This window comes from Cyprinodon tularosa, unplaced genomic scaffold, assembly GCF_016077235.1.
Source record: "Cyprinodon tularosa strain WSP-4 unplaced genomic scaffold, ASM1607723v1 ctg1024, whole genome shotgun sequence".
Taxonomy (NCBI): domain Eukaryota; kingdom Metazoa; phylum Chordata; class Actinopteri; order Cyprinodontiformes; family Cyprinodontidae; genus Cyprinodon; species Cyprinodon tularosa.
Genome location: NW_024037810.1, coordinates 1 through 15,266, shown reverse-complemented (window position 1 = coordinate 15,266; position 15,266 = coordinate 1). Strand labels below are relative to the sequence as shown.

At 38.4% G+C, this 15,266-nt stretch overlaps 1 protein-coding gene across 1 annotated transcript in view; it reads right to left on the bottom strand.

Annotated features, from left to right (window-relative positions):
- The window catches only part of LOC119780235 (calcium-dependent secretion activator 1), a gene marked incomplete at its 3' end in the record, with an annotated part of 164,303 nt that extends 156,801 nt beyond the window's left edge, over positions 1–7,502 (bottom strand). The window contains exons 1-2 of the mRNA XM_038280190.1: positions 7,393–7,502; positions 2,913–3,245 (exon numbers count right to left, since the gene is read on the bottom strand). Coding sequence (XP_038136118.1) covers positions 2,913–3,215 — 303 coding nt within the window. The remainder of the gene's footprint in view (positions 1–2,912; positions 3,246–7,392) is intronic.
- Between the last annotated feature and the right edge of the window lie 7,764 nt (positions 7,503–15,266).

Genomic DNA, 15,266 nt, shown 5'->3' with positions numbered 1-15,266 from the left:
CCATTTAAACTCCACTCAACTAGAACAAAAACCCAAATCAACTCACCCTTTAGCCTAGCATTTCTATGGGGTATTTTTTCTCACCCCTATTCTTCTAGAGGTGCTGCTGGCACCTCGTTATGGTTCAGCTTAGTTTCCTGCTGTGACCTGAGTTATTACTTTGAAGTTTCTGGCCCCTCAAAATTTTTCTCTCAATTGTTAGAACTACCATACCATACCATACCAACTTTATTTATGAAGCACTTTATACACCGAACAGGACCAAAGTGCTGTACACAATCATAAAATACAATAAAATTATAAAATAGAGAAAAAACGAGTGTAAAATACATATTAGTATACAAAAAGAATAAAACAAAGTGAAACGTCTCAAATTGTGTCAAAAGCCAAGGAAAAAAGATGAGTCTTAAGAAGGGACTTAAAAGCAGTAAGAGAAGAGGCCTGTCTTCTGCTCAGAGGCAGATCGTTCCACAGCTTAGGAGCTGCCACAGAAAAAGCACGGTCTCCTCTGAGCTTGCATTTTGTCTTTGGGACCCTCAGAAGCAACTGATCAGCTGACCTGAGGGAACGGGAGGGTGTATAAGAATGTAACAGCTCAGACAGATAAGAAGGAGCAAGGCCATTAAGAGTTTTAAAAACAAATAAAAGAATTTTAAAATTAATCCTAAAATGTACTGGCAGCCAGTGTAAGGAAGCTAAAACAGGGGAAATGTGGTCGAATTTTCGTGTACCTGTTAAAAGACGTGCAGCAGCATTTTGAACCCTCTGAAGATGAGAAATATACAAGTCGCTGACCCCTGTATAAAGTGAGTTACAGTAATCGAGCCGTGTCGTCACAAATGCATGGATCACTGTTTCGAAATGCTGTCTGGAAAGAATGGGTTTTACTTTTGCTAGCTGCATTAAGTGGAAAAAGCTGGACTTTATAACGGCTCTGATGTGCGCTTCCATTTTAAGACCAGCATCCATCTTAACCCCTAAATTTGTAATAACCGGCTTAACGTACTGAGCCAAGGAGCCAAGACTGGTCACAGAATCAGCAGTGGATCTGCCAAAGATCATTACGTCCGTCTTGTCCTCATTGAGTTTTAAAAAATTTAGGGCCACCCAGGCCTTCACATCTTCAAGACATAAAAACAGAGACCGAAGAGAGGTGGAGTTTACATTCTTTAGCGGTAAGTATATCTGTGTGTCATCTGCATAGCAGTGAAAGGCAATCCCATGTTTTCTTAAAATAGAGCCGAGCGGAAGAAGGTAAAGTGAGAAAAGGAGCGGGCCTAGAACTGAGCCCTGTGGGACACCACACCACAGTGGAGCAGAGGGGGACCTATGGCCATCAAGACAGACACAAAAAGTACGTTCAGCCAAATATGATCTAAACCAATCTAGAGCTATGTGACTATGCTATGTGAGCTATGTGAGCTATGTGAGCTGTGTGAGGAACAATGCCTGAGGACAAGCTACTATTTACAAGAGCAAGGACAGAAGGACCTATAGCAGAGAAAGCTTCTTTAAATAATTGGGGCGAAATAACATCATCTGGAGAACCAGTTGGCCTTAAGTGATTAACCACCTCCTGCAATAATTGCAAGTTCACACATTCAAAGCTGTGGAAAACACCAGAACAAGGCACCACAACTGAAGGATCATAAGAAGAGGGGAAACTACGTGGGAAACTGCCCAGAACTGAATATATATATATATATAAATATTTTCCCGAAATTCCCGAAGATTCCTGGGAGGAGAGCCGCGGTGGGGCCTCCACAGCTCGTACTCCTGCGGGTGTGAGCGGCTGAGATGATAAAGAAAAGTTGGTTGTGTTATCAGACTTCGTTTTCACTGGTTCCCGACACATTTTCCAGATGACTGTGGTTTGTTTTTTGTCCGACTTGCCATGACCGAAATACTGCCAAACTGGCGAACTACAAAAACCCTTCTTTGGAACAATTTCCTCCGCCTCTCCTTGCTGCATCATCTTCATGTGCTCTGTGTTGTGGTTTGAGAGGGCGGCGCTTGGAGACGGCGTGCCTGGGTCGGCGATTGTGATTGGTTGGGAGGAAGTAGTGATTAGCATAAACCTACATGCTAGGCTACAATGAGAAGGAAGGAAAACTGCGTTTCTTTATTGAACTTTTATCGACTCTCTTTTTTTCTATTGCTCCACACGTCTATCGATCGATATATATCGTTATTGAATTATCGCCCAGCCCTATGATAGAGTATCAATAGTTTGCATCCAATCATTCAATTAAAGGCTCTTAGTTTTTGGGAATATATAAGAATTCTGCTCTAATTTGTAGTTACCGATCCATGTTACCATATTTTAATTTCACATACCGGATCTTCTTTGATGCGATTGCAATTGCAGATCTTGACATGGCTCGACCAGAGTGGAGCAAAAAATAGCTTGGATTCATGTTTTGACGGTGAACGACAGAGAAAATGTACGTGGATGGTGATGTACGGAGGAGTAGTGGTGGATGTAGAACAGTTCTCATTGAATAACACGAAAGACAATTACTTTGCACGGAGCGCTGATGGAGTATGTGGAATCTGGTTAGGTGTTGTCTTCTCATTTCATGAGAGCTTGTGTTTGCCTAGGGCCCCAAAGTTCTTAAATCCACCCCTGGAATGGATATGAACCTGGCATGTCGTTATGCGTTAGCACTTAAGTTGTGTTGAAAATGCGGACTGGATTTTTATCAGAATGATATGTTTATATATCAATAAATGGAATTGAGTTTATTTTTAATGCCTGTCATTTCATAGGGTGAAAAATTTAGAATATGGAGTGAGGATAGAAGAAGAAACTGAGAGTCTCAGGCCCAATGGGTGAGAGTTGACAGCCCAAAAGTAGTGTTTCCTTTCTAAATAGCCCAGATGAAAGCAAGATGGCATGATGATGCACTAACCTGGCAGGCATTGTAGAGCAGCTGGTGCTCAAACTTCTTGATCCCAAGGATCTGTTGGAACATCTCATACAGCTGATCCTTGCTCAGGATGAGCTCAGAAGCAGCGCTGGCTGTCATCCTCTGCTGCTGCTTCCTGAGGTCTTCCTCTCCTCGATAGATGGTGTCAAATTTCGCTATCCAGGAGCTCAGCACAGTCTCTTTGCTCAGGCCGTCGATCTCAGGCAGGCTGCGAACCCGCTTCTCTATGTGCTTCTTAAAAACGTCACGGGAATCGCTGGCCGAAAAACCACCGCTTTGCACCATCCGTGACACACGATCACTTTTCAGGAAGATCTGAAATCAAAGAATTTTTTGTTTTATTGGTTTGGTTTTTATACACTCTTAACATGATAATCCCCTTCTCTTGACCTAGTTTCTCTTTTTCTCCTTCTCATCTCTTTAGCTACCATTTTACCCTGTTGCACAAACCTGAACACCATACATTGGAGCTAGAGATTAAAACTAGCAGGATTTTTTTTCCTGCTTAGGTCTTGATAGGCCCTCGGGTCTGACGGAGTATTAGGGACAGAGTTTTATTTTTTTTTAATACATGAATAAAGTCATAACATTACAAAAATAAAGTCATAAAATTATCTCAATGTTACGACTTTATTCTCGAATTAAAAAAAAACAAAAATAAATTCTAGCCTGGCCCTAATGCTCTGACTGTACCAGGTGGGCTGACATGTATTTCTGACCTGATGGTGTGAATTTAATTAAACAAAAAGATTTTATACAATTCATAACAAATAATCAAATGAAATAATGTATTAATTAAAGAATAAAAACACCCTTTTAATATTATAGCTTTCAACTCTGACCCCTCAGGGCCGGCCCCCTCCTCCGAGAGAAGAATACATAGGTGACTGTGTTTCAACCTGTGGAAATGGTGATAAGCTGCAAAAGAACCAGAAAAGCTCAGAGGAAAAAAAGGACTCAAAGGTGGACCCAGGTGGACGCAACCAAATGCACCAAAACAATGTTTGTTTTTAGGACCGATGTGACTGGACCAGCAGATTGAAGTAGACATCCAGTTCGATTCAGACAAGGAGGAGGAGAGAAAAACCCAGATAGGAGACTGAGTTCAAGGTCCAAATTAAATCCTGGTAAATGTTAGGGTTCCAGTTTGTGGTTTGTTTTTTGTTCTCTTTCAGTTCCTCCGTGCATCCACCAGATGGTGCCATTGTTCTCTGCTGGTCTGGAGGGCTTCATGTTCTCATCACTTCCTGAGGAGTATTTAAGCAGCAGACTGTCTTCACTTCCTCGCCAGAGTGTTTGCCAGTAATCAGTACTCTTAACCCCTCAGAGTTTTGCTGAGTCATGTTTGAGTTCTAGTTTCTTCTGACTTCTCAAGCTTTAACCAAGTTTTCTCTTTGTGATTCTCCGGCAGGATATCTACGGATCCACTGGATAAGCAAGGTCCTTCTAGCCTAGGAAAGAACTCTCTCGTCATGCTGAGAAAGGGAGTCAGAACTCCTTATCTGAACGCCGTTCAGGAACAAGTGACAGTCTTCTCCGATGCTCCTAAGGACCACATTGTCTGCCTATCCGCCCTCCAAAGAACAACACCTTCGACACTGCAAGCCTCCACAAACAGGAACTCTGGAACCTCCCCAAACCACAACAGTGAGTCCAAGTCAAACCATAAATTCAGACATCGACCTGTTTTCCCACAGACCTTGAACTCACCACTCTGATCTCCTCCTACAGTTTCCGCTTCCGGATCACCTGATCCCTGGAACCTCCCCAAGCTGGAGAACAGTTTTCTATGTCTTGTTCTGCAGTCTTTCCATTAAACTGTTAAACCTTTTTCAAATCTCTTTGAGTCCTTCTGCATGTGGGGAAGACACATTAGACCCATCATGAGAGTAAGAAGTAACAGAAAATATTTATTCTAGCAGAATTAATTCATTAAGCATTGATAATAGTTAGTTTATTATTATTCCAGATAAAAATTAACAGAGTAGTTTACCATTTGCAGAGGTTGGTAGAGACTAGTTGCATTTATTTGAGAAGCATTTTGAAGAAACGTTTTTCAAGAGCAATTTTACCACAGGTACAGTAAAGTACGGCTGGGCAATTAATTTCATTTGAAATATAATTGCAATTTAACAAAAGGCAATTTTAAAATCGCAGAGGCACTCAATTTTGGTAATATTACATTAAATTAAACTCAATTAAGTTGTTAAATATTTTATTCCAATCGTTTAGGTGGTGGTAACAGGCTCAAAGTAGGTTTGCAATCATCGCAGGAGAGAAGAGAAAGATGGAGCTAGCTCACATATTCATGCTTGCAAGTCGAAGTTGGCAGTTTTTTTAACACAAAGGTCCCGAAAATAAAAAAATTTGACTTCGGACAGCTTCCAAGGTCATGCAAAACTCTAAACCCTTTACTAAAGAATTTACATGATTGTAGTTAGCGCAAGGAAAAATTAAATAAAAATCACAATATTAGTTTAAGATAATTGCCCCCAGGTTTCAGAACTCCTTCATCCCGGTCAAGCTCATTCCAAAAAGTTTTTAAAAAAACCAATCCACTGGACTTTGTTTCCAAGTTTAAAGACGTTTCTCTTCCCACCCAGGAAGCTTTTTCAATTCAAAATGTCAGAAATAGTTTTGAGTTAGAGTTTTGCTTGAGAAAACTTGCAAATTGTGCAGGACAACGAGTCCACCCCCTTGGAATGGGGGCATTGCAGGCCGACAAAGAAGCCAAACAACCCCCATTCCAAAGGAAAAACCTATGCACTAAACAGAGTATTCATTTAGAATATGTCTGAAATTTAAATTTCCTTTCCTACATACAATTTATTCAAAATTGTCAAACTGCGAAGTTTAGTTTGTATTTTCTCTAATGCTAAACTGACAAAGTCAGAATTTCAACTTGGATCCACTACAGAATGGGTGGGTGGGTCTCCTGACAGATGGAGCTATGGTAAACTTCCTTGTTTTAATACTGTGAACTTTGTAAAATTTGACAGAGTCCTGCACGGGTCGAGTTTTACCAACCCGCACCCGCCCAAACCCGTTAGGATGACTACCGAACCCGACCAGTCACCCGCGGATATCTTCAATTCGAATCCGAACCCGACCCGTTGATATTTAACCCGCAACCCGACCCGTTAACACATCAAGTATTAGGCTATAGTACGCTGCGCTGCAGAACAGCGCCATTAACACTGCAGCAGACGTGTATGCACTGACTGTGGCCTTTTTGGAGGTAAGCCCACACTGCCGGCAGGGCTTTAAGCTACAACAAGGGTGACCCCAGACAGTGCCTGATTAATAGAACATTTCTGATGTCTTTACCAACACACACGCATAAAAAAAAATCACCAACTACCCGCCCGCACTAAAAAAATATCCGCCCGACCCCGCGTACCCGTTTATTTTTATTTATGTATTTTTCACCCGCAAAAGAGCATTTTAGCGGGTGACCCGTCGGGGACCCGCAGGTACCCGACCCGTTGCAGGACTCTAGCTGGTACTCCTCCCCTGTGGAACCAACTACCAGTTTTAGTCCGTGAGGCAGACACCCTGTCTACTTTTAAGGCTAGGCTTAAAACTTTCCTTTTTGATAAAGCTTCTAGTTAGAGTGGCTCAGGTTATCCTGAGCTATCTCTATAGTTATGCTGCTATAGGCTTAGACTGCTGGAGGACATAGGGACCCCTTTTTCATCATCCTGCTTCATTCTATCTCTATTCTCCCACTCTGCAGAATCTGTTAGTTCAATCTCTAACGTTCTGCTCTCTCTGCTTTTTCTCATAGTAGCTTCATCTGGTCTGTTCCTGTTTGGCTGTGACTCCATCCTGGAGAGAAATATCAGCTGTGCTGCTGCCATCAACACCTTTGTTTCTAGATGTTGGAGCTTGGCCTGTTTTCCAGTGTAGTCCTGTTTCTCTGACTGTGACTAACTGGATGTGCTCTCTTCATCCTCTGACATGGGAGCTGGCTCGGAGCTCGTCTGCCTGGCTGTGTGTTTCCTGGACGGGGCCGCCTGTGGAGCTGGTTGACAGTTGCCTTTTGTATCTATGCTTCTTTTTCTATGTCTGCTTCTGTCTCCTTGAACCCCAGTGGACCTCAGCAGATGGCCGCTCACACTGAGCCTGGTTCTGCTGGAGGTTTCTTCCTGTTTAAAGGGAGTTTTTCCTCTCCACTGTCGCTACAAGCATGCTTAGTGTGAGGGATTGCTGAAGAGTCAATGAGTCGATGCAATCAGCTGGTTTTCCTTAGATAGAAAACTTTGAATCAATCTGACTGGATGATCTGGTGAACTGGAAAGTGACCTGAGATGACGTGTTGTAAATTGGTGCTATACTAACAAACTGAATTGAAACAGGCCCAGTAGTCTGTAGTATGCATATATTCTCTTGTTTGTGTCTGCATGCATCTTATAAATAAACATGTAGTAAAGTTTACATTTAGAAAGCATTATAAACTCACCTCATAGTAGCTCTGAACAGCATTGATAAAAGCCTCGTCAGCCACAATCTGAGTTTCTCCATTGAGGAATGCCTGAAATCGCTCTTTGACGGTTTGCAGCTGCAGCTTGCTGATCTGAAGGACACAGAAAATAATGTGAGGCTAAAAGAAAAACAAAGCAACAATATCACCACTGAAATACATAAAATAGAATAACAACCTTCAATGGAATGGAGGATGAAATAAGGTTCCCTATAATCATTTATCTTGTATTTCCTTTTTCCCTCCTGTCTTTTCAGAGATAATAAGGCTCAACGAATCTTTAAAAAGTCTGTGGTTTGACATCTTTGGCAGAAGTGGCTATCATGTTAAATTAATACAGTTCACTTTCCATAACTAGAATTGCATTCTTCTCTTTGCCAACTACATCTTATCTTCTGTAATTGAACTGAGGGCAAAGAAGAAATATCTACTCAAATACAATCAAAAATAACAAGAAATAAGACCAATGAAAACTCAGAGATAAAACTCGAACTGAAAACTATAACACTCAGCTAGGAAATGTTTGGATTAAATGTTAAGCAACAGCATCTACCTGAAGAAAAATGTTTCTAGTGATCAGAAAGTGAAAGGTTGATACATTACTACATACTAGAATTTATTTTTTAACTCGCCATGCAACAGCAGAAGGGAGTTTCAAGCAGATAATAAACCAAAATGCACATTTTTAGACCGGTAATTTATTTTGTCCCTCAAAGATTTAGATTTCAAGCAGAAAAAAAGTAGAATCTCACTCAAACTTGCCCGAGAAAATTCAGAGCAAAACTGTTTAAAGAGTTTAAAAACTGCATTTAGAAAAAAAACACTGTCAGAGGATAATCTTAATGTTGTTTGGGAAAAGTAAAAAAGAACTGCTTGATTGCACAGAGAGGAAAAACCCAAACTGGTAGTGGATATCTTCGGTGGGGGAAACAGGACCTGGACTCGCCGAGCTGTATTACAGCTCCTGTATTGTAAAGCGGGGATAAAATGTCTAAACATCACTAAATAATAACAATAATTGAACATCATTGATCTCACAATGGAGAAATTCCCTTCTCTATCTTAACTCATCCCCTTTGCGGAGCAGTGGGGATGACAAGTGCACTGCTTTAACCAGTAGGCTGGACCATACAGATACATACATTAATATTTTATTTAACTGCTGAGGACATTTAGTCTGTCCCTGTCTACTTTTAAGGCTAGGCTTAAAACTTTCCTTTTTGATAAAGCTTCTAGTTAGAGTGGCTCAGGTTATCCTGATCTATCTCTATAGTTCTGCTGCTATAGGCTTAGACTGCTGGAGGACATAGGGACCCCTTTTTCATCATTCTGCTTCATTCTATCTCTATTCTCCCACTCTGCAGAATTTGCAATTCAGTCCCTAACTCTATGCTCGCTCAGTTTTATTTTTTTTTCGTCATAGCTTTATCAGGTCTGTTCCCGTTTGGCTGTAGAGTTTTTTTTTTTGTTTTTTTTTTTATTTTATTTCAACAAACATTTACATGAAAAAATACTCTCAGAGAGGATAACAAATGTGAACATGAACAGATAAAGATCAATTACAAGAAAACAAATAAGTAAAACACTTAACAGGGGATTTATCTCAGCAAACAATTAAAACAAACATAGACAAAGCCATAGAAATAATAGAAACAAAAAGGTGAATGCACTTAAAATAGCAGATGTTTGGAGAAATCCAGTCTCAAGTGTTTGGCATATTTGTCATTTTTTATCTTCTTAAGAAAAAAAAAATAGATTTTAAAGTCATTCATAAACCAATTAAAAGAAGGTTTAGAATTTCTCCATTTAGCGCAGTGGATATGATATTTACCGATCAGCAGGAGGACATTAATAGTGTAAGAAACAGGCTGGGGAAGATGGTCCATATAAAAAATAACATCATTTAGTGCAAAAGGGGGGACATCATTAATTTTTAAAGATATCCAGTCAGAAGCGGCGTGTAGCGGGACAGAGGTAAAAAATATGTTCAACGGTTTCACTATTGTTATTACAACAAAAAGAACATTGATCCTCTTTAAAACCAAATCTTTTTCTTAAAAATTCTGCCACAGGATACATTTTGTTAATAACTTTAAAATGTGTTTCTTTGACTTTAGGTAAAATAGGCCATTTAACAAATTCTGAGAAAGTTTTATCGACTATATCTGAGTTAACAGAAATATCTCTCCTCCAAGTCAATCTATCATAATCATGAAATTTTCTGGCTTTCGAAAAACTGTTAATAAATTTATTATTGCATTTTTTATCAAGCAAATTACATTAAAAAATCAACAATCTGGGCAGTATTGGTGGGTAATTATTATATAACCTAGAGTTTTTTATCAGTTGAATTAAAGGCAGTGGAATCGATTTACACAGTTTGTTATATTCTCTTATAGAACACTTAACATTATATTTTTCTAAAAAAATCTGAATAATTTATAATATCGCTGTTATCCTCCAATAAATCAGTAACATAAATAATGTTTTTGTTAAACCATTCCTTTTTGAAGATAGATTTGCGATTAATTGTTATTACCCTATTGTTCCATAGAGTTGAGCTATGGGGAGAAAAGCTATGGGTGAAAATCATTTTCCAATAATGCAAAATCTGCTTGTGGAAGTTGGACAGCTTGATTGGAATCCTGTTTATCTCAAAGTCACATTTTAGAATAAAGTCTAAACCTCCTAATTTATCAAATAAGGATCTTGGAATGTGATCCCACATAGAATTCGGGTGCCGTTTGGCTGTAGAGTTGTTCCAATAAAAATATCGGAACTGTCTGGGCATCGGGATCAGCTATTATTTTAGTCAAGGCACCTTTCCAATACCATGTCAATTAAAATATGAATCTATTTACTGGTTAGCTCTGAAACAGTTCCTCACAGTTCCCTGTGCTGCCAGCTGACTGCTGTGAAGAAGAGCTGATCACCTGATGCCCTTCTGAAATGGAGCTTTATACTAAATCTCCCTTCTTAGTTTTGAATAAATTGTTTAAGTCCTTGTCCTGAGTTCTGGCTAAAATGTGGTTCTTCTGTCTGGATCATTACATTAAGTTAGTCATCATACTTCATTTAAGTTAGTTTAAGGTTGTGATCCAGGTGTTTTATTTGTTTAACTACCTGCTTTTATTAAACCATTACTTTACTGTTAAATTAATGTAAATGACTTTAAATTGTCTTTGTACTGAATTGAGCTATATAAATAAATGCCTTCCATTATACCTGTGCAGCTAGTTTAGGGTTTTTTATTTGATTTTTATTAGTAAACAACAAAACGAAAGCAAATAGAAGCTGCCCCAGATGCTCATCCAGGAGGAGGGTGTGGTCAATACATCCATGGTATTCCTTAGAAACTTTTTACCAGTCTGACTGTTTGATCTAATTATTTAACTGTCTTAATGCCTTGAGAAGAAATGTGTAACAAATTGGGCCTATATAAATAAATTACATTTAATTACACTGCTCTGCTCGCTTCATTTCTTATAATAACTTCATTTGTCTTCTTGATGATCATAGTTTTATTTATTTTTTACATTTCATACCTCTGCTGTTGGCTGTTTGTTTTTTTTGCAGATTAAATAAATGTTTCAATATCTTTCCTTTAATTATTTGCAATGATTCATACCTTTAGCAATAATAGGTTGGATTTTACACCCAGGAGCAGCTCATTAATATCTCCAAAGGTAAAATAGTATTTCAGCTACTTCTGCAAGTCCCAGCTGAGTTGAAAAGGAGGCGCTATGGAAGGAGAGCAGGACCAAGAGGACAGAAGTAATCTGAGATGACAGGGAACACGTCCCCTCGACATTTTGAAATGTCAGTTTTGGTCCCCTGCAGTTTTTATTCTCCACAGTCAGCGTTACACTACCGAACACTGAGATGTGTCCAGCGACCAACCCCTCTTCCCCGGGTTCAGACCGCCCAAAAGCTCCTGTATGATTGGCTCTGTCTCGCTGTTGCTCCTCAGAAGCTCACATTATAAACATCGAATGAATGTGATGAATCGAGTCTGAGGTTGGATGGCCATATGGCTGCAGTCCCTACAAGTCCTACCTGAGGAAACTCGATAAACGAAATGCTTTAAAGGAAAAGTCGCTCATATTCTGAATTCAAACTTCTGAAAGTTCTTTAAATCTGAAATGATTCCATCCTGTTCAATAAATGATCAGTGTTTTTAATTCAGAGTAATTTTCATGTGAATGTGCTTTACTGGAGGCATCCATGTTTGTCAAAGAACACTACTGCCACCTACTGGTTAGTGACGTCACGGCCGTGGAGGATCAGGAATCAGAAAGGTGGAATAACTTTTTTTCCACTTTTACCCGATGTATTCCAGCATCCAGCTGCCATGCACGTGGGCGTTGTCAGTTTCACTATAGCTCTGGTGAATTTCAATGGTGAAGTCCTCTGGAAATCTTCAATAATTGTTGTTGATTGCAGATGTGTCTAGTAGTTCCCATTGATTTAGCTTGGAAAGCGGGGAGAATGGCGCTAGGCTAACCGCACCGTGACGTCACTGCTGGAAGATGGCAGGAGGGAGGGGCTACTATATTTGGGCAAAAATGGCCGCTCCCAGACTCAGTGATCGCAACGAAAAATATTGTTTTTATTTTTCTACCGATTAACACTAAATTCAATAATTGACCTCGAACGTAATAGTTTTAGGTATAAATAATGATCCATTGATTATTCCTTGCTGACTGGACTTTTCCTTTTAAAACTTTATGTCTTTGTATCAAGCTTTATGAAATTCTTTTAAACATCTGGGGTAGGATATATCTACAGGAGACTGGTAATTGGTTTATAAGAAAGATCATAATTAATTTTAGTTAATGTTGGGACGCCTGCAGTATATCTTTCTAATGAGAACATATCTCACATCAGTTAAACCAAACAGGTTCCATTCTAACGATCCAGATGTGTGCAAAAATATATGCGGCAAAGTGAACTCTGTTTAGGTTGTTAGGATTATTCTTATTGATGATGTGAGTCTGTTAAACACTAATAATACCTGCCTGGTGTGTGTCATACTGATGTTTTCCATAGTAGTTTATCTAATTAGGACAGTTCCTCTGTCAGGAGACACAGTTATAGTGTTATGGAATCCAGGAAAAGACCTTATTGCCTTTGTAACATTAAATAAATACGAATATTTTAATGGCACAAATGTATTTTAATGTAAAAACAAGAAACCCCAACTTGCCCCAATATATTAAGAAAAATAACAAAATTGCTTCTATAAGAAATTCATTAAAAACACAAAGAAACGCATATTTTTAACTTTACTTTTTAACTTTTTAATTAGCTTTTTACCTTTTTTTCTCGACTTAACTTTATTTGCCAACTTAATTTACAATAGGTACTTTATCCTTCAAGGGGTAATCTAACTGCAGAGATGGGAAGTAATGAAGTACAAATACTTCGTTACTGTACTCAAGTAGATTTTTCTGATATTTTTACTTTACTTTACTACTTATTTTTATGGCGACTTTTTACTTCTACTCCTTACATTTTTACACAAATATCTGTACTTTCTACTCCTTACATTTTAAAAAATTGTCTCGTTACTTTAGTTTTGAATCATTTCAATGGAGTTACCGTTATTATTTTTCACGTCATCAATACCAAATTCAATCTAATTGGATGGGAATCTACGTTGCATTTGACGCACCACTACAAGATGAATCGACAGATTCGGCGGTATTCATTGGCGGCAAATCATTGCAGCTTGGTGGCGGTGGCGTTAGCATAGTAGCATGGACGACGAGATGATTGAAAATGAACACAACGGAGATCTAGTCCTATTGGCAGACATCCATTTAAAATGTAGGCAACGGCATGAAAAAAGTGGTTTCTACTTTTACTTTTATACTTTAAGTAAATTTACAAGCCTGTACTTTGTTACTTTTACTTGAGTAAAGAAGTTTAATCAGTACTTCCACTTTTACCAGAGTATTTTTTAACACAAGTATCTGTACTTTTACTCAAGTACAGAGAGTGAGTACTTTTTCCATCTCTGATCATAATTATATTCACTTATAGCAAGGCATGGCAGCTGGATGCTGGAATACATCGGGTAAAAGTGAAACAAAGAGTTATTCCACCTTTCTGATTCCTGATCCTCCACGGACGGGTTGGTCGTTGGATCGCCAACTTGAAGAGGGAGGATTTGCCATCGAACTTCTGGCCAGAGAAAAAACCCGTAATATGTAGCCAACATTTGGAAGAAGAATGTTTTCAAGATGACTTGGATAATAGCGCGTTGTGACAAACACCAGATACAGCACTGGGACTTGATCAACAGCCGATACCGCACCGTGACAATGTCACTAACCAGTAGGTGGCAGTAGTGTTCTTTGACAAACATGGATGCCTCCAGTAAAGCACATTCACATGAAAATTAAGTAAATTTAAGTAAATTTACAAGCCTGTGCTTTGTTACTTTTACTTGAGTAAAGAAGTTTAATCAGTACTTCCACTTTTACCAGAGTATTTTTTAACACAAGTATCTGTACTTTTACTCAAGTACGGAAAGTGAGTATTTTGCCATCTCTGTCTAACTGGTCAAATGCCAAAATAAGATCTTGTGCTTCTAGACCTCACTTCTACTGTAAATTGCTCTATAAAGGGATAACTTTACCCACTTATAACTTCAAAGCCCCTTCAATTGTGGCAGCCGTCATACTGTAGGTTCAGAAACGTGTACTTTTACTTTTAAAACTACAGTTTGTTGAAAAATGTATTTCTTATCAACAATTAGTAAAAGTGAATAATAGCCTCTTTTAATTAAAATCAACCGCGTTGGTCCACTCTCTCTCCTGATCCAGCCATATCCTCCATGTATCATATAAAGCGATATTGTTTCCACCTCCTCTAATGGATGCGTCTCTGGTCCATCAGCTCTGTGATGGTACAAGCCAGGAAAATTCCCTTTATAAGTACGTATTGTGGACAATATAAAACCTAACCTGGGGTTTATTTCTTTACCTTTGCTAAAGGAATAATATGTCATTGGGTAAAATAATAATTTACCTAATTATGGCAAAACCTGTGAAAAGCAGCTAAACCCCTGATGAGGAATGTAGGGTTCATTTTTAGACGGATAGGAAATGTATTTCTAATCAGAATTATGAATTTTGTTTTTTAAACTTCATTTAGAAATTAGGATTAATACAATTTACAATTCCTCTTTAATAATCTAATTTAAAATAAATAATTAGAAAGTGCTTTTTTCAATTGCCTGATTTATGTTTGAAATGGCTAGTTTTCTTTTTCAGTGACTCTGTCCTCCATAAAAACACCCCTGGAAAAGTCAGATTTGGTTTTCTTGTTCATCAAAAGGTTGTATAATCAGTATAATTAGATTTTAAGGGACCATGTGATTTATTTAGCCCAACATGTAAAGCTACAGAAAAACAATCAAAAATATCCGATGACAAAATAACACTGCAAAATCAATAAGTAAGAAAGGTCTTAAATTAAGTGTATTTACCCTTAATTTGAGCAGGTACATAAGATGATCAGCCAATGGAATGGGTATTTTCAATCTTAAATCATAACATAATATGCAGTGGAAAAAAAACAATGCAATTGTTTTATTTTCTTATTTGAAATGTCAGTTGGCCTGTTCCATTGGCAAAGTGTCTCACTTACCTCCTCAATTCACTTATTTTAAGAAAAATTTCCTAAATTAGATTTGTTTGTTTTTTAAGTCCATTTCTGTGTGTTCAGATTCATAAAGTACAAAAAATATGTTTCACTGGTTGCATTACGTATTTGAAGTGTAACCCTCACAGATGGACCAAAGATGTCGATTACATTTTCAGGTGAACCAAACTTCCCTTTTGTAG